The following is a 19,937-nucleotide window of genomic DNA, read 5'->3' on the forward strand; positions in this document are numbered from 1 at the left end:
AACACATGCAGTGCTCTTGGCCCTGCAGTGCTGTCATTACTCACTTGTTTGGTTTACTGAGCCTTTGACTCTTCCTGCTGACTAAGTCGCGCTGTCCTTTCTGTCAGCTAAAAGCAAAATTAAGATCTTAACATGTGGCACGAATTTGAATCGGAGTGGGAGCAGGGCACAAGATCATTGTCAGACACAAGCACGGATATATGCATTGAGAAAGCTAGCAGGTAACTGCACACAGTTTGAGCTGTATAGTCAGTGAGGTAAAGACGTGTTTTTTTCTCCTTGGCATGCAAACATCTGAAGGAAAACATTTAGCTTGTCAACATTAGTTTATTATAACTCACTACAGACCTTCACTCAAAACCATTTAAATTAGGGCTTTCCTTAACCTTGTCCTCAGAAAATGAAGGGAAGAAGATGAGTCCAGAAACGTGTACTGGAGGCAGAATGGGCCCCTCAGAGTGTTACCATGTGTGCGTGGCCTTGTCTGGCTGTTGTCCCATTGAAGTGACAGTTGCCCTCAGGGTGCTCTGGGCCATAGTCGCTGGCTACACAGAAAAAGACCAGTAGAGTCCTGGAACTGAAAGAGAGATGTCAGGCCAGTTCAGTGCCCCGGTAAATAAGTGGCTGTATTATTCCCCTAAGGCTAGAGCCAGCGTTACCCTCTGTGGGAAGAGAGGAAGGAGCATGACAGCCATTATTGGCGCAGGGAGTGTCGGTCACCTTTGATCCCCCAGTGGAAGTATCACTCCCGTCTTCACAGCTGTGTTTGCCCCTTCCCTCCTCTTCTTACTCCTTTTCAGTGTTTGCTCAAACGAAAGAAAAGAAACTCAAAAAAGAAAACACCAGCAGTTTGTTCTCTTTCTCCGTTTACTCTGTGTCTCTGCAAACACCGACTTGGCACCTTTGGACTTCAAAGGTAAAAATGCATGATGGCACAGTAGTAGTGTGTGTTTTTGCTCCCTCTGATTGCATTGTATTTATTTTTTCTAGCTTCTACTTAGATGTGTCCTTTCATGTAGCGGTTTACACATTTGCCTAAAAAGGGAAAGATCCTTGGTTTGATCCCAGGAGGAGACACGAATTCCTTGTGGGATTGTGTCAGGAAGGGCATCCAGCGTAAAGATCGGTCACATCAAACACGCAGAGCTATCTGCTGTAGGGACCCCTTGAATGATCCAAAAGTAGCTTCTTACGTAGATACTTTCTCAACATTTCTGTTTACCCACCAAGCAGTTAAAACTTCATTGTGGTTGTGTGGTTTGGTTGTGCCGCTAATCTCTGGGAGCTGTGCAGCATCAGGCGTAATGGGTTTGGGTGCTGGTGTTGGATTTGGAGTTCACTGAGTGGGATGCAGTAGTTAAGCTCGGTGCTAAGCCACTCTCACCAAATACTGGCTCAGAGGAAATTGTTGGGCTTTTCTCTGAAATCGGTATTAGAAGACCTTAGTTTGTAAAGTGCCCTGATAAAGCTTATGTTGTTCTTTGGTGCCAATTGAACTGAACTTTGATGATTGTACAGGAATCTAAGAAATCAAAATCCTATCAGCATTTCTTTTTCTCCATATAGATCTGCCTTTTTCTTTTTCTCATTGTGTGAATGTTTTCTTTTGCTGCCTGCAGACACACATATCCAGATTGCCACCTGGGACAGTTCCTGGACAGTCTTTGGCCATCGAGGGAGGGGTGTGTCGGCTGACGGGTGTAGTGGAGTGAAGCGTGTTTTCCTTCCTTCTGGGCTTCTTCAGCAATACTCCAATATAAACTCTTCCATCCACCCTCAAATACACACACACACACACACACACACACACACACACACACACACACACACACACACACACACACACACACACACACACACACACACACACACACACACCACCCTCACCTCCCCATGGCCTTTGTGATGCCAGAAGTAATAAGGTTTCGCTGTTTAAACAGGTGTCCAGGAAGGAGGGAGGAGTGTTGGCTTCTACTTAGTGCACTTACAGGACTTCCCTTTGCCACTGTCTGCCTCCAGCATGTACTCTATGCCAATTTATCCCCGAGCTCTCCAGTGTCACCTGGACTAGACTTGATGCACCATTGCCTTGATGCGCCGTTTTATGTTCTTTTCTTCGTTACTGTTTTTCAACTAAAAGTGGCTTCTTTCCTTTTGTATATAAGCTATAATTTTGTTTTTTTTGGCAAAACAGGGTGGATATTCATATTATTTTATATTACTGAACAGATGTGACTATTTTCAAACTTTTAGGAATTTCAAATGCAAAACCTTGTTGCGTTTTTCAAATACTTTTCAATGTTAAAAAGATGTCAGATTGCACCGAGTGGAATGCCTGCGACTCGAGGTTATCAGGAATTAAGAATTAAAGCTGCAAGGGTTGGACGGTGACACAAAGCCTACTTAGTTTTCCACGTACAACTTCCACACATACTCGTACACACATGCTCTTATTAATCCTCCAGCGTATTGTTTAATGTAGCATCATGTGCATCTTTGATGAACTTTCTAACCGTTTCAGCCATAGACTTTGCTTTGCTTTATTTTTGTTTTTTAAATGTGAATACTTAGATACTGCATGTGCAAAATCCACAATAAGCCACTTTCTTTTCTCTGATGTGCAGAAATGCTCAAGAAGCAGGAAGCTATGCACTTCCAGAGTGATGCTTATATATACATATATATCTATATATAGTGCTCAGGCAGCAACATTTGACCCAAGCGCCAAACAGGACTGTTAGTCATCATATAGAAATCGCAGTTTATATTTGTACAGTCCCAGTGACAGAGACGTGTATTTTCTTGCTAAAACAAAGTACAGTTAAAAACTAATGTATGCATCAAGCCCATGAAATGGTGCTGTCGAGAATTGTACTTGAAAAGAATAATTGTCTGAATTGAAACTTTTGTTGGGATATTTGGTTTCTCTGGTTTTGCTTCTTTTCTTTTTTTCTTTGCTCAGACTTTCAGTCCCAGCGAAACCACGGTATAGCTTGTTTATTGTTTACTTGAAAAAATGCAACTAATATAAAATGGTATAAGCTATGTAAATCATACGTGCACCGCTTTCTAAAGTGCTCAGAAGGTAAAATAAAATGTATGTTGCTACGTATCCGCGTCTGTCTTTGAGTCCTTTTAAACTCCATGGCATGAGGCGTATTCTCCCAGCCGTACCTTTTTTCCGAAATAAGACGCTCACTGCTATTTGGAGAGCAGTTTGTGTAAGCCCTCGCAGACAGAATAAATATAATCTAAAGTGTGGACTCCCAAAAATGTATAGTCTGAGAATAAATTACATGCTGGAAAGTAACTGAAATGGGAACAGAAAATCTGCAGGAGGAGGAAAGAAAAAGTAGAAGAAGAAAAGAAATCTGTGTTGGTGAAGGCATTGAAATTTTCCATTTTAAATGTTTCTCAAAATGTGTTTTCTTCTTAAGTTGTATTGTTTTGATCCCTCATAAATAAACATTTCGAGCCTCTGATTGGAGAGAGAAGCTATTTATGCGATTTGTATCAGGCTCCGGGGCAGGGTTCGTCAAAGTGCTAGCCCTCGCTCTGGATTGTGGTCACTGTAGTGTCTAGGAGGAATGTGCAATAGAGCTGCTCAAGAAGATAAATATATATTTGTTTTTTGAAGGCTGAAATGCCTCCCTGTCAGTGCACCGTGCCTGCTTGTGGAATGCTTCCCAGCCAGTTTTCCAATCACATGGAACAGGTTACAGTCATTAGATGTTGGTGAAGTGGAATAATATGCAGGAGTTGGATGGCGAGGTTGCTTTGGGAGGTGCTGTGCGTGTTTGTTTTTATTCCACACTTGCCTCACCCTGGGTTTCATCTCGAGAGTCCATCCAAATGGACACGTGTTACCTTTCCCCTCACCCACCCTCCCAACATTGTCCGTCAGCTCGATCATGTGTTATTACAGAGCGCCCCCCTTTTCATCAAAGCTAATCTGTGTTGCCGGGAGACCCTCTGCCCCATTCAGCTCCAAACCTTCGCCTTCAAACATCATCCCTCTTCGTCCTGAATCCCCTTAGCTTTGAAAAAGGATCCTGGGTCTTTAAAAAGTGGACCGTGATCCTGAGCCATTCAAGGTGTATCCAGTGCCTCGCGCTCAGCAAGGCTCTTAAATGCAAAACAGACGGTGGAGCAAATAAAGATCAAAGGCAGCAGCCTTGCCTGTCTGGCTTGCTGTCCTCACATGCCAAGCGGTGCTGTCACAGTGAGTCATGGCCTTGCAGCTTCCGTGCTCATGCTGACTCCCCTCCTTCACCACCTCAGGGACACCATCCCGTCGACACCGCTTTTGCTACTTTGTGCCAGTGTCTAACATCAACACGTATTCACAGAGGGGGTTGAAACCAGGCAGTGCACGTGGCTCCCTTAGAAACGAGCCACGGTTTCAATAGTTCTGCAATAGTTTTACTCACTGAGACCTCACAGCTTTTATTTCCCTTGTTTCCTATATTGATTTCAAAGATGTTGTGTGTGGTACTTGCATTATTATTATTTCTTTGTTAAGATCCGATTGATTTAAAATGAACTGTCTTTTCAAATACTCTACGTTTGCTGTTTTTTTTTTTAAATGTATTTATTGTCTCATATCATTTTTTTTGTTTGTTTAAATTGTGCATCTCTTAAAAAATCAGTTCTGCAAAGTTGTGATCAGTGCACAGTTAAAACCAGCAGATCTTCAAGTGGACCAGACTTTGCCAGTACAGAGCTTGTATGTCTTTAAGGCACTTCCAGTGTCATCTCTGTAACTGGAAGACCGTACTCCATGTATGTTTTGTAGAAGGTGTCTGTGGGATGGACACGTGCATGTGGATTTACTTTTGACCTATAGAGGGAATGAGACAAGAGCAGGTGTCACAAAATGTGTGTTCATGAAGTTGCTCTGTCATCGTTCTGCCTCAGATGCTATAGCCGAGGATCATGCCCTCTCAGCAATGTCATCGCAGCAGGGGTTGAGCAAGGCACCGTTCTCAGAAGTTCCATATCTGCTCGACCTGTTTGTTCAGCTGTACGAGCAGGCACTTACGCCCCTATGCCCCCATGACCCACTCCCTCCTGTGTCGCTGTGCCACAGATGAGAGCCTGTGACGGGCAGAGTGCCAACGGCCCGTCCTGTGTTACAAGCGGAGCATTGCTGGCGAAGGTTGGGGTTGGGAGGTGGAGGGAAGGTGGCTGCTAGATAAGCAAACGCCTGATCCAGGTCAGCTATTCCAGATTAGAAGACGAAAGACTAACCTTTTAATTAAGTTTGCCGTGCAATTAGAGCCCTGCGGTATTGTGGCCCAGACACTTCCTGCATTGTGCTACACCACCCATAAAGTAGCAGAGCTAAGGCGGCGAGTGAAGGAAAGTGAGAGAGAGAAAGAGAGAGGCTAAAAATGGCCCCACCACATCTGCACCACACCACAAAACAAAGAGATGCCCAATTGCCACCATATAACCGGGCTCTTTAACTCCCAAAGCATGGCAAACAAACCACCTGAACTTGTCTTAATGTGAACCATTTCTAGGAAAAAACCCACAGCAGAACACCTAAAGCTTATCTTGATGTACTACGTGAACACATCCAAGTTTCCACTGCTTTCTTCTTTCTTTCTTTTTCGTTTTGTTTTTTACTCCCGCAGTTCGCTGAGAACTCCCAGAGCCGACCCTGTCAAACTTGGTCTAAAATTGTTTAAGTACATTGGACGTGATTTCCTTCTCATAACAAAAATAGAGACAAAATCCCAACAATCATATCTTGGTGATGCTTAATGAGCCCTTTCGGATCCTTGACAATATACCACTAATATGGTGCTTTGCGTCCTTTGAAACATACCAGAGTAGACTCGTGGAAATAGTAACACAAAAGCGAGGCCTCGCTGACACCCTACGGTCAGCACAGTTTATACATTTTCATGCCAGTTACTCTCACAACACTCAATCTGCTACGCGGGCCAAAATTGTGCCTTGTGTTCGCGGGGGAGGGGAGACAAAACGAGAGATGAAAAATGAGTCGGGTGTACGAGTAATCGCCTGCTCTGGAGACACGTGGAGCCTGTCTGGAGAAGAGATACTGGGTTAAGGTGGGGTTGGAGGTATGTCATCAATTTGAGCTTGGCACTAATGGTTCAAAATAAAGACGAACACCCCGCTTTGATCTTCGTGGCCTGTTCACTAGACCTGCTGCTAAAGATAACGATCCATGCAGGTTACTGTAATCTTAGCCTTAAACCGCTCAGGAGGAGGACAGGAGAACAGGGGAAGAATATCTACATTTTAATGGAATGTAATTTGCAGCGAGTATTCGAAGGTGGGCTGCTGATAAAGCATCGTGTTTGAGGAAAAACAAGACGAAAAAGGCGTGCGGAGAAAATTTCTACGAATAGTGGGAGAAGAAAAAAAACTAGGCGTTTGCGAGTTGTGCCTGAGGGGTGTGGAACGTGCTGGGGCCTGCTGCATTATAAAGACAAGCCCTACACCCAGCCAGCTGTGCTGCACACAAAACTGCAGGAATGAGGGCACCATGAATGGCTTTCACTGTGTGACAATGACTGCAGCATTCAGTGGAAAGGCAACGGTCAGGGGTCTCAGCTGCAGAGATGCAGCACCGAGTGTGTGTGTCTGTGTGCGTGTGTACACTGAGAAATTACCCAGGAATGTGAGGATACATGCCAAAGACAAAGAATTTGCATTCTCCTCGCCCTCTGAAGAAATATCACAATCCCATCAAAAAGCCTGTCCCGACAGCCACACTGGATAGAACTAATTAAAGTCTTGTGATCGGCTAAAGATGCTTTTTCTTTTCCCGCTGATGCCAAGGGAGAACTGTTAGGACTGTGTGATATGGCTTGAAATTTCAATTTTCTATCATCTTACACATTCACTGGCTTTAAAAAAATTTATTTATAGATTTATATCTCAAAATAACAAAAAAAGAAACATTGTCGCGTACAGTTCACACATTCTTTCTGCTCTATTTAACCCTAACTTGAGACATGGATACGCACCCTGATGGCGAAGCATGAGCCAGAGAGGAATCTCAACTTTGGCCACAGACGCTCGACTTAAACTCAGCTACGACTTAATAAATACTTTACAAAAATAATGCAGGCTTTTTTTTTTTTACAATGAAGATCTGCCTCAGAGACACACAGTTAAATTACGGGGGGGTAAATGAATGAAAATGAAAACGTGTGCATGCTAAATAAACAATCAAGCGTACAAAAAAACCTGGATAACTGTGAATGACAAAGTTAAGGGAAACTGGGTAACACATTCCTGAGGGAGGTGTCGTTATTCTATTACCACAGGTCTCTCCGATCCGAACGAGCCACACACGCACACAATCGACACGGGCACGATAACAATAACAGTTCTACAATGACAGTTTTCCCTTTTAAGAATATGAAGTCAGTCCTCCCTTTAGTAACCAAATCTCGCGTTACAATTGGCAACATAATTACTGACAAAATTTCATTTTCATTTATTAAAAGTGTAAAAACCAAATAAAAAAATAATCAGATAAAAAAGACTTTCACGCCTGGTTGTGATGATGTTGAGAGAAGTTCCTTGTGAGAAAAAACAGGTTCTGACTCTGTTAGAATTCTTTGTGGTTCAATAAGAGCAGTATGTCTGTCCTCAGAGCCTAAAAGTTCATGTGTTAATTGACCTAAAACAGAATTAAAAAGGGTTTCAGCGCCATTTCTGAGGTTTAGCTGGATATATGGGCAGTGTTTTTGCGGGCTAGAATTCCCTTGCCTCTTCAAACTGTTTGTAATAGTCCTCATCCTGAGGGTTTTCTGGACACGTCTGCCCATTGTTTGGTGGCCTTGCCTGGTTGTAGCGGCTCCAGTCACCTTTGCAGATGATCCAAGGCAGGATGTCCACCTTGTAGTGAAGGTCGGCAGAGAACTCGGTGCTGATTAGATTGGGTGTGCCGGCTCCTTTGCCGCGGGTGATGAGCTTCATGTTGTCGTCGTAGCAGCAGTGCTGCGCAGCCAGCGTGGTGGATTCAAGGGTCAGCATGGAGCGGATGCAGTAACGAGCCGTCGGCTTGTAGATCTCCAGCTTCTCTTTGGGACCGCTGGCGTCTTTCCAGCGGAAATTTCTGCGCGTGGGGGCGTCGTATACGTCCGCCGTGCTGTAAGCCACCTCGGTCGGGTAAGAGCAAGGGCAGCTGGGAAGGTCGTTTGCCACCTTGGTCATGTATTTCTTCAAGAAATCACTCTTGCAGTTCATCCAGCGCTCACAACTGTCTGTGTCTGGAAGAAATCAGGACACAATTTCTAACACTTTCCAACTGCAGAGGATGAAACCAGAAGTGAGATGTTTAAAATCAAGGTGTGCTCGCTGAGTTTAGTAAGAACAGAAAGCAAAGAGGGAGTGGGCAGCTGCATGCTGTGCTCTTCCTGTCCTGTTGCACAGTAATGGAGCACAGCATGAGCATGAGGAATGCTGAGAGTGTGCAGGAGCACTGCTGCCAGATGGAAGAAAATACCTTTGATAGAGTAAGAACATCTGAATGAAGGATAGTGTGGAGTAACACATGAGGAGGCAAAAATCTTACCAACTCCAAAGAGCTCTGTGGCATTGAACTCATCTGTTCCAGCTAACAGGCTCACTTCAGTAGCTGCCGTCCTGAAGGCATCTTCAATACCTTCAGAGAGATGAAAGTACAGTGAAAGCTGGATCAAAAGATGAAAGACCACTAAATCAACACATGGACATACATACCATGTGTCCTTACTATGAATAATGTATTTAGTGATGTGGGTTTTTGTCTGCTATTGATAAGATTTTACCTGGGCAGTTAGGCATGTCGCAAGTTCTGGACTCGGTGGCTGTGCAGGCATAACCGCATGACCTCGTTCTCTTCTGGTTTCCGTTTCCACAAGTGACACTGCACGCTGACCAGCTACTCCAGTCCCCCTCTCCATCCATGTAGTCTTGGATCAGAGAGAAAGAAAGAAACATCCTCAGCCCTGTTGCAGGCCATATGCTGAACTTACATCAGTCTAGCCTGGACAGTTTTGGATACGGGCAAGTGAGGGGGTTCGCTCTATAGTGTGCTCCTCAAAGCACATACAACATACGCTCATCTATCCACATGCACGTGCTCTCTGTGCTGATGCAAAATTATTGTGTCAATGTGCAATTTCAGTGAGCCAGTTAAAGCATTTTGGAAATTCCATAAAAAGCTTCTGTGCATCCAGGAGACAATTTAAAAATCAACGTTTTCTTTGCTACCTAAGCATCCCAGGCACAAAAGCACCGGATGCCACTGAGCTGCTCTGTCTGTGATATATTAGTTTGAAAATGGGAAGTGAAATGGGAAGAAATTATTGTTTAAGTTCAATTATCATTGAGCCCATCACCGTTATGCACATAATGTGGGCATTTTGAGGTGGAAGTATTTCTGGCTTGGTTCCAACCTTCCTATAGGCCCCCCGCTGCCATCTGCCCCTCATTATGAGCTTTTTTTGTATGAATACAGGCCAGATAGGCTTCTTCTACTGCTGCCCTTTCTCCCCTTTTAAAGCATATTACAGAGCTGGGTGCCAACACTAACCAGAAATCAAGGAAAAAAATAGATAATAACCTGTGCTGAGACCACAGATGAGACGATTGAGTGGATGATCCTCACTGCCTGTCCACAATTATGCTTATAAAGTTTAAAGCCGAGACAGTAATGATGATAAAATATTCCCTCGTCCATTTGTGTGGTATGAAATGACCGACGAATGAGATCTGACCACAGCGATAAGCCAGAAAGATTAATCGCGGGCTTTGGTTTTACAAAAAAACAAAAAACATTATATCTCTGGCAGCCTAATCACTGTAGTGCAAGTGAATAAAATGAGATTTTCCACAGCACACGCATTCCTGTTCAACCACGTTGGTTTGGGCATGCTACAACACGGGCCGGACGCATACTGCCTGACAGCGAGCGTAAATCCTTCACCGGCAGATTTATCTGTGGGGTTACTTTGGGAGAGTCTTGCGAGGACGGTGTGGCGACTTTAACGGCGCCTCTGGCCCGGCTCCTGCTCCCGAACTTTGATGTAGCGAGGCGTTCAAACCGTGTCACATAGCGAGCTCCACAACACAGAGGAATCCATCTCATAAAAGAGTGTTAAAGGCTTCAATCAAGGGCTCCCAAAGGCTCGCCTGGGATGACTGCACTTATTATGGTGACAGCTTAAATCAGCAAATCTGCAAATTACAGATTCCACGTCAGACGACAGCCATGTGTTGAAACGCCGAGGACTGGTGCTCGAATAAGACGCGGCCAAATATTGTGCAGCGTGCGTAAATTTCCCTGTAAACACACACACACTGTAATCCTCACCATATTCCGTTTGAGCTTTGCTTCCCCTCCTGTCCCAATCTGCCGGTGGCCTGAGGAAGTTGCTGTCCTCTGTGTTGCTCCCATAAGAGCGCTCATTCTCCTCTGTTTGATGAGTGGAAGAAGACGAGGAGGAGGAAGAGGACGACGACGAAGTGTGAGGCCACCAGTTCCTCCAGTTTGGCGAAGCCCAGTTGGGCTTGGTTTCCTTTCGGAGGCCTTTCTCTGGTTCATGGCCCTCTAGTCCATCCACCACTTCAATGGTCACCTGCATTAAGAGAAGTCGACTCAAAGTCAGTAAGAATTGAAGAATTGAACTATCGATGGTGGCACTTCCTGGTACCCCGACACACAGAGTTACCCACTCCCTGTTTTCTGTCCTCACACATGTGCCTCCCAGATGAGGGGGGAACTCTACCCCTGCCCCGCAGTCACCCTCCCACCTCTCGGGCTCTCTCCACCTAAACACAAAGTTCAAAGGGCGATTCAGCCTCCTCCAGACCATGAAAGCCAGATGAATCTCAGGATCAAAGACACCCCCCCACCCGACCCCCCCTTCTCCCATAGCTCACGCCCTTGCTCAATTGGTTGCTCTGCTCTCTTCCCACATCTTGAGATGTTAATACACTTTGTTCGTGCTCAGATCTGGCAGCGATGCCCTCAGAAATGGAAAGACCCCCTTGCTAGATTAGACAGGAGAATGATTTAAACATGGCAGCGGTTACTCGACCATCTGCATCACTGAGGGACTTATGGGCAAGGGTCTGCCGCACATTTACATAAGCTGCTGTCTGTCTCCCATCACACGGGTTAGCAGTGAAGCATTGCCGGTTAGCATCTGCTTTTCAGCTGTCATTATGATCGACGTGAGACTTCACCGTGTCTCTTCAGCTTTGCTGCGAGCCAGGAAGTGTGAAAAGGGACAAGGGGGGCAAAAGGAAGGAGGAAAGGCGACAGAAGGGGGTTAACGACGTGCGCCAAACTATCCTCCTTCTTCCTGTTTGATCTTCCTGTCCTGTGTGCTTGAGTAGTCTTGTCTTAAGCGGCAAAAAGCGGCAAAGCATGCTGGCAGATGGGGAAACACGTGCGTTTACCTGAATGTTGGGATTCTGTCCGTTGATGTCAGCTTTGGAGAGGTCGGGGAAGTTGTGCAGATCTAGGAGGAAAGCGCCGGGGCCGTCCTTGTGTACGCTGCCGCCCTGTGCCCAGGGGAGGGTTGCAGGCCGATGGGCCAGTCGGTGTTCTGGACCAGACCGTCGGTCTTGAGGGGCCAGCTGGGCTGAGGAGCTGCTTTTTGCATTTATGTTGTTCTGTTGAAGACAGAAAGGAGGGCAATGTTAATTTGTCATCACTTCTTTAAAAAATCGAATTGGTTTGGTTTGGCTGTAAAAACTAAGTAGCCCTATATGTAAGAAATCCAGGGTTTGCACACTCAGCAACATTAAGATTGATCTCTCGTGTTGACAGAGGTTCACTCAACCATGACCTCTGTCATAAATCCTGCAGACAGTGGACTACTGGGAGCCCAGAAAGAAGGAGCCACTGGGATAAACATTCTGTGTGTCTGCCTGCTTAAACCAAAATATAATCTGTCAAGAACTTGCATTCAGAGCCAATGTCACAGCTAGACTGTATATTTTTCCATTTTTAACTGACAGAGTATACTTCTGCTTTACCATAGAAATATAACGTAGACATATATAGCATGTGCTGATGGTGGCTGGGAGAAAAGAGCCATGTAGGACCTATGGTTTTCCTGCTTTGGGGCTACACAGAGAAACCTAAGCAAACATTGCAAAAATAATTACATCTGCCATCTTGTAGGCAGAAAAACATTTGGTGCACTGACAGGAGTGTTGTAAATTCATCCCAGAAGGACACTTGAGGCGTTTGTCCCCTATCAGGTATGCACAGAAGGAGCAATTGGACAGCCGTAAGCAGTCGGCAATCATCCCCGTTGTGGGGTGGCAGAAAATAAGATCAAAAAAAGCCATCAATCACGCTCCTTGTTTTCTTTTTTCACGTCCCGTTTCTTCCTGCCTAGTGTTTTTGTGGCCAGGCTGAAGCCTGAGAATATGGCAGCGGCGCTGTACGGTTGCGGTGGCCAGTCACAGACAAAGTGTCAGTTCAGCCACATTGTGGTGGGTATAAAAGCCCCCAGTGGAGCTGTTTGTGTCCAGCCAAGGTGCACTCCGGGGCAATATAGGCGCTGTAAATGGAACGGCACAGCAAGGGAGGAAGGATTATAAATGTAACTTGTATTCAAGCGAGGCGGCTGCACAGAAAGACTTCCACATCCACTGAGCACTGCGTTCCTTAGTTCAAAACCAGATGGAGATAATGTGATAATGGATTTCAAAGAATTTTAAAACGTTCAAATCCCATCTCTTAATTTGAGCGATTGCTTTAATTACAACGATTATACCGCTGGCCATAACTTTGAGAAAGAAGAGCAGATGCATCTAAATTGTTGCTTTGAACCACACACACACAAAAAAGGTTATAACTTACATATGACGACAAGGTTTTAATGACAATTTATGTCCATAATTGTAAAATTTGACATTCTGAAAAAGGAGATTCCAGCTAAAAACCACAGACGTCTTCACAACCAGCCAATTACGGCAGAGAGCTCAGTACTGGAAAACATCATTCCAGCAGCGTCGGCTATCGACCCTTTATGCGAACATCACAGGGCTCTCTTTGGATGTATCACAAGTACTTGGACTTTGAGATGCCCATGTGATAACCCTGCCTTTCAAGTTCCCAGTCTTCAGATTTCAGTGGCTGTAATTGAGCCCCGCTGAGGGAGGAGGAGGAGGAGGGGACGAGGGGGGGCAGCCCTGAATGCAACACTCACAGCTTCAGTCCACTGTGTAAATGCAAGCACACATCTGTAAACAAATTAAACAGGTGTGGTTGATCTTATCTGGGAGGCCACCTCTTTTTTTATACAAATGCTATGAAAAGTTACTTTTTTGCTGTTTCCCTACAACTCATCGTTTATGGAAACTTATCCAAAGACTCTAAGACGATTAATCAAAGCACAAAAATGACTTTTCCCCACGTGTTTGTCTTGCAAAAGAAAGCATGGAGGTAGAAATCTTTTTTTTTAACCATGAAAACCCAGTCGCAGTGTTTACAAAGAGATTATTCCTCAATTATGCCATCTAGTCATATCAGAATCTTCTGTTGTTTCATATTATGGGTATCTACAGACTTATTATTTAGTCTTGACACAAATATGAATACTTTACAGTCAAGCTTTAACATGTTCTCCATTATGCTGGAGTCACTGCTGCTCAGTGTTGAAGCTTGCTGAGCTGCAACTCGATTGTAAACACAGAGTTTGGCAGCTAATAGGCAAATATTGGTAGTTTATCAGCACTAATTCCACCTAATCTATGGCTTAAACATTAATTATATTGCAAACGGGGGGGGGGAGCACTATATTACAGAACTTTTTTCCATTTTTTTCCATTTCAAACTGAAATAAATGTGAACTATTGTGCTGCACTAAAAATAAAAGCAGTCATTTACTATCAAATTGTATTCAGTAAATTTTCCACTGTATCCATTTGCAGTAAGAGCCATCTTAAAGATAGTTTCCAGACTAGATCATTTAAAGATTGTTGCTCAAATGTCACAGAAAATGGAAGGAGAGCTTTTGCTTTGCTGTGATGGCAAATTGTGTCTCTGTACATGTGGTAGACCTGCAGTAGATTAAAAACTGAGCTAGGATCACATACAGAAGTTAAAAACGTGGAATTCCCAGCCTGTAGATACTTCACTTCAACATCTCTGTTATTTACAAATCACTTGGTCTTATCGTTTCTCTCTCTGCCACCAAAGACCAAAGAAACATTTACTTTTTCTGGCCGTCCTCACAAAGTTGCAACCGTCAGCTTGACTTAATAATTCATGTTGTTTCATGCTTTCCTTTTGCCTTTGAACAGCCGGCTTCTCGCTTTCCTTGGTTCCACGAGCAGAGATGATGGTTTTCTGACTGCCATTGAGCATTGAACAGCATTCTGACATCATCGGTCACCAATATAAGCTGCTTTTTGTCGCTCTAGATTTCCGTGTTATGAGCTCGGCAGTGTTGAAGGACAAGTCATGAAATGTTACACCCCCAAATTATTGATTTTATGTTTTTTTTCCCTACTTGCCACTCCAAGAATGTGCTTTTTTTCTACGTCTAACTTTGCTCTCATACAGTAACAGTACACAGAAAAAACTCATTTGAATGTTAAAAAAATCAGCAGTGTTCCCGATCACTCATCTGAGATCCGCCTCGACAAAGTAAAATGCTTTAATTTGAAGATCAAAAGTCACACACAAGTCTTTGGTTCGTCTGGGGGGCCTCCCAGGATGCCCCCACCACCACCCCACCCCAAAAAAAGCCATTAATGAACACTTGCACACACAAGCCACCCCCTTTACATCCTCACAGTATCTCTTCTTCTTGTCCCGCTTCCCCCTTTTTCACTTTGTGAGGGCTGCTTAAAGGGGCATGACTCTATTTTCAATTGGGAGCAACTCAGGGGTCCTTCCCCCTGGGAAGCTGGCAGGAAATGAAGGCCGTCCACATTGTGCCAGATGCTTTTCAACACTACGCTTCTGTAGGTGGAAGAGAAAATCATCCTTTCCCTAGTCACATGGCGTACCCAAATGTTTGCTTACATGAAGAAACGGTGAAGATACAAGCCATGGAGGACCTCTTGAAAAGAAAAGCACAATTTCATAAAATCTGACTGCATGCATTTTCATTTTTAAATTTAACTGATTTCCCGCAGCCACAGAGGCCTTCCTGCTCCAGCGATGATAATAAGCCTCAGACAAAAGAGTTTTCTCTTTCCACTTCAGGTGCATGGAGCTGCATCCTGACAATTGTTCTTCTGTGAATGGCACTTTAAATATGACACCTCGGGATGACAATACACCCCTTGGGCTGTGACAAGCACGGCTGAAAGATGACATCACGGTCTTCAGTGGAGGGTCAGTGAAGCGTATCTGCAGTTAGTCGCAGCGTTCGTGAGCAAAGAAAATTTACAAAAAAGAAACCTCAAGGCTCGTCTGGCTTCTTCTCCCTTGTAAATCTGGACGAATGTCAAACGGGATCCTGAAGCTGGGATATAAGTTGGCATGAATGAAGTTTATTTATTTATTTTTACTGCGATTCAGCTGGAGAAACTCCCTGCTACTCCTCATCCGATCCAGCATTTGGCCATGTGACAAATATTCAATAAATTCCTGGAATATTTCCTCAGCTTTGCATGGCCTTATATCCCACACAACACGGGCTTGTTTGGCATATACGCAGGTGTCACAACGATGGCAGTGATCTGGTGAAGTAAAAATTCTTTCCATTCATTTCCCCTAAGCCCCATTAAAGCATTTACACAGGGATACCATTCCAGTAGGCATAAATACCCATTTATCACCAGGAGAAGAACAAAGTATTTCAGTAGCATGCTAAATATACATCAAAAAGCAGCTGAAGGATGCTTAACACTCTCTAAAAAAGCCTGTTGATCCCAGACCCGTCTTAACCCGCAGGTCAGGATTTGGGGCTCTGCTGGAGACTGTGCGCTTTATGCTTTATGTTAAAATGGGCAGTTAAAACCATTAAACCTGCCTTAAGTGCTGTCGTGTTGACAAATGTCTCCTCCAGTGAACTTTTGTTGGGACGCCTTCTAAAGTGGACCATAAGCTTTTAGCAAAACTGTCTTTTGACCATAGTGTCTTGAGATTTCCAAACTTTACAGTCTTGCTTACACTAGATTACACCAGATTTAAAAAGTGAAGTTTAAGGTTTGACCTGAAGCGGGTAAATGTCATGACTTGTCCTGCAAACACACCCTGGGCAGGAAGTGGGCACCTTTAGGGCTTCAGCTCTGACCCCTCTGCCTTATCAAGTGTTGGCCTGGATGACAGTGATGAGCCTGTGATGACAGAGGAGTGCCTGCAGCTAGCATTTAAATCCCCGACAACAGGGAGGTGTGTCTGGTGTGGGGCACTGATCTCTGACCCTGCCTCATCTTCTACCCCTCGGCTGGCTCACCACAGATCCCCGGGGGACATCCCGTGCGTATGTCAATCTCCATTCACTCACAGGACAACCCCCCCAGGTAATGAAGGTTTGTTTTACCTGGGCTGCATAATCATATGAACATTTGATCAGAACCATCTGCGAGTGGACACCCCTCAGATTTCCCAAATTTAGTGTCAAATTTCCCTGAAGATGTCTCCTTATGGAAAAACTAAACTAAACAAAACAAAAAAACAGCAACGAGGCTACTCACAGATTTCCCCCACTCACCTCTGTAAGCGCTGTGCTCTGATCCAGGCTCACAGTTACATTCCCTTGGGGAAGCGGATTGCTCCGCAGCACCGTGATGTGCAAGGTAAGGAGAAGAAGTCCCAGGAGCAAGAGCAGTTCCGCCGCCAGTCGCACCATCCTCTTGACGCGACCGCTCTTTGGAGCCCGCGGTGTGGTCGGAGCTCCGACTCCGCCTCCTCCCGGTGCAGAGACTCCAATCTCCGGATCCGCCGGGGACGAGGAGCCGCAACACCACTTCGAAGCCACTTCGGGAATCACAATTGCAAAAAAATAAAAATAAAAAAATAACAAAGAATGAAGGGAAACGGAGCGGAGGTGGGGCAGCAAAAATAGTAGAGAGAGAGAGAGAAAGAGTTTTTAGTTTGGATCCAGTGTTTTTTCTCTGCAGATGTTTGTATTGTCCTGCGTGAAGGTTGTCCCTCTCACTGAAGGTTCACAAAGTTTGATCTGAAGACAAACGCGGTGAGCCAACGCTGATGTGCCAATCAGTGCGGTGCAGCGAATCCTGCAGGGCCGATCCAGCGTGCAGCATTAACGCTTTCCTTTCTCCGAGCTCGGGAAACTTGCAGCCCCGTGTCTCCCCCACACGCTGAGCCTCATGCTTCAGTTTCCCCAACTTCCACCTCAGCCGCTTTACGCATTTCTCGTCATGTGCGCGCTCCGCGTTAACCGGCGCATTCTCCGGTGAGCCCTAACTTTGGAGGGAATAAAGCAAAGTGCAGGTAGTTTAAAAAGTAGCTCTTCACTGTTCAAACTTCTCAACGGAGTTGTGTCTGCTTCATAAACAGCGCGCATCCATCCCGCGGGCCCCGCAGAAACGGAAGACTCAGGCTCGCGTGCGTCTTAACGAGTCGTAGGCCGCTGGTGGAGAGAAACCGAATCACACTACCGACACACGCTGTACTTGTTGTGCGCTCTTGAGGTGGTTTTATACCAAACGCCCCCGTGCAGGCGCCCTCCCCCCGGTTAACTCTTTCGTCCCTCTGAACCAGTCCTCGCAAAACTGAAATCCGGTGGAGCTTTTCACGTCCACAGCATTCCTGAGAAAGGTGAAAACTGAAACACCCAGAAAGTATATTGGTACCCTCTGCTTTCCGCTGCAGGCGATTTCCAAAAGTGCGCTCTGGTCACCTGATCAAAATATTTAAAACAGAAGTAAATTTTATAAGTTACATTTTCTTAAAGGAGCATGTTTGATATGTGAGATTAATTAATATGACATAATTTCTTATCAAATCAGACAAGCAGGAAACCCCCCACTATGTTTGGACAATGGAGACTTTAAGTATCCACGGTGGTCCTGGGAGGCTCTGTGGTATACGCAAGCGCCTCGCAGCGCAGAGGTAGACACCCAAAGCGGCTCTGCAGGAGGTCTGCACATGTTGGCGTGTGTGCAGCAACAGCAGCAGCAGCCACATCTCAGATTGTGGAGAAGGTGTTGTAACATCTCACTTAAGCAGGACAAATGGTACATAATGTGATTAGCTGTTGTGAGACTATTTATTGTCCGCTTCAAAGGACAGGCCGCTGTGTCAAATTATGCACCAAGCAGGGCCGCTCGCTGCTTTAACGTGGGTGACAGCTCTGCTTGATCCACTTGGCCCGGAAAAGACCACGCTTTCCGTGTCATCTATCACCTGACGACGACTAACAAGATCCTATTACCTAGCGGTCATAAATGATTTGTAAGCGCCGTAACAGCTAAAATAAGAATCATCCTGACATTGGTTTTCGTGGCACAATTCAACCCGCAGGAGAAAGACGCTTTATTTCTGTGCATGCGTAATCTGGGATCTTGGTGTAGGATAGCGATGAGTTAGAAAAATCCACAGGTCTGGTGAACTGAAGCCTTGAGTTTACCTCTACTGGTGTAGCTGCAGAGTCTCCTGATGCCCGTTTGCACCAGAACGCATCATGGTCATTCCAAAGAAATCTAATGACCAACGTTAGGGAATAAAGAGCAGGTGCTTGAAGAGTTCAACAACTTAAATATTTAATAGAGTACCCCTGACATCATGTATAGAACCCCATGAATATCTGATGAGGCTGAGTTGGGTTTAAAACACACAATAAATGCTTTCAGCTGTCTTCTGCATTATTGCCCCAACCTTGACCTTTTTCATTATTTTCCCTTATATCAGTAGTTTCCAGCCCAGCTCTATTCCAGGCTTCAGTCTTTCTTAGCCCAGGAGAAGCATAGCTGTCCAAAGCGTGCAAGTTCTGTCCTGTTTCACTTCAGATCTCTCGCTCTCTTTTTTAGACTAGAAAAATCTCTGTCTAAATGGAAAACAGAGAGCGGTAAGAATGGCTTGCCTGCTTTGGACACAGTGGTGGACATCAAAGGCGTAGCAGAGGATCCCTCTTCAGAATAGCAGCTACATGCCATTCCAATAAGTGCAGTGTATTTGGATCTGCAGTTCAAAAGAGGCTGGTGCAGGCAGGCAGGCAGGTCTCTGGGGCCTTGCCACCAGTAGTCTGGCTGCACAGATGTTTTGAATGCCAGCGCAGACCATTTGCCACTTTTGCTGAAGCTGAAGGCAGTTACAAGTGACTGGAAAGAAGCTCGGAAAGACTCGCGCTCCCCACCTTGCCTGGCAGTCAGTGTGTATTACTGAACTCTTGTCAGTTTGCCTCAGGAGCCTGTTTGAACTTGACATTTTTTGGAGTAGATTTTTTTTTTTAAAGTCCATATGTCAGTGACAGCTGTAGCTTTAAAAGTAGGTCGATTGCCAGCATGATTGCTTTTTTATCTAAACAGTCTTTTAAAGATTAGGACACATTTAACTAAAAATGACAGTTTTGTTGCTCATAGCTGTAGGATTTTACAAAAATAAATAAATAAATAAAATAAATAATGCAATCTGCTTCAAGTAAAGTAGAACTTTTCTTTTTTCATGTTTTAGGGCCATGAGTCCGTTGAAATGTATCCTGCAGCAGTCACTGTCATTCAGTTTCTTAACATGTTAGTGTTGCATAATGAATAATGCAACAAAAAGATGGAAAAAAAAGCCACAGATAGGCTGTCCTCTCCCAGCTTAATTTTAAGCTCAAAAGTCATCGTCAAATATCAGATTTTTGGAGTAAACCTTTCTCCAGCTGTGCAGCTATGCAAAAATATTGCCGGTAAGTCTCGGCACGTTAGAGTTTGCCTTTCTGCATAATAACACTGGAGCTTAGTATTTGAAGACTCCATGTCTGTGACGCACCGCGTTAGGGCAGAGGATGAATTCAAGCTTTTCAGCTTCTATCTCC

General features: G+C 44.8%; 2 protein-coding genes across 5 annotated transcripts in view; one reads left to right on the top strand and one right to left on the bottom strand.

Moving 5' to 3' along the window:
- tasp1 (taspase, threonine aspartase, 1) overlaps nucleotides 1-19,937 on the top strand; it is an 82,307-nt gene that overhangs the window by 26,041 nt on the left and 36,329 nt on the right. For 3 of the 4 annotated variants that reach the window (XM_085297279.1, XM_085297278.1, XM_085297280.1), the window contains exon 14: nucleotides 1,620-3,112. The exons of the other annotated variant lie outside the window; for it this stretch is intronic. In XM_085297279.1, coding sequence (XP_085153405.1) covers nucleotides 1,620-1,712 — 93 coding nt within the window. In that variant the 3' untranslated portion in view covers nucleotides 1,713-3,112. Of the gene's footprint in view, nucleotides 1-1,619; nucleotides 3,113-19,937 lie in introns of those variants that run through there. 4 annotated transcript variants of the gene reach the window in all.
- Nucleotides 6,881-17,596, bottom strand: ism1 (isthmin 1). The gene is made up of 6 exons (XM_085297277.1): nucleotides 16,665-17,596; nucleotides 11,437-11,652; nucleotides 10,346-10,610; nucleotides 8,799-8,942; nucleotides 8,564-8,653; nucleotides 6,881-8,258 (listed from the first exon to the last, which is right to left on the bottom strand). Exons 1-6 carry the CDS (start codon nucleotides 16,800-16,802, stop codon nucleotides 7,741-7,743), a joined length of 1,371 nt encoding a protein of 456 aa, XP_085153403.1. The 5' UTR covers nucleotides 16,803-17,596; the 3' UTR covers nucleotides 6,881-7,740.

Source organism: Mchenga conophoros, linkage group LG13 (assembly GCF_057382185.1).
Source record: "Mchenga conophoros isolate Kocher_MC1m ecotype Shallow Benthic linkage group LG13, M_conophoros_male_GT1.1, whole genome shotgun sequence".
Taxonomy (NCBI): domain Eukaryota; kingdom Metazoa; phylum Chordata; class Actinopteri; order Cichliformes; family Cichlidae; genus Mchenga; species Mchenga conophoros.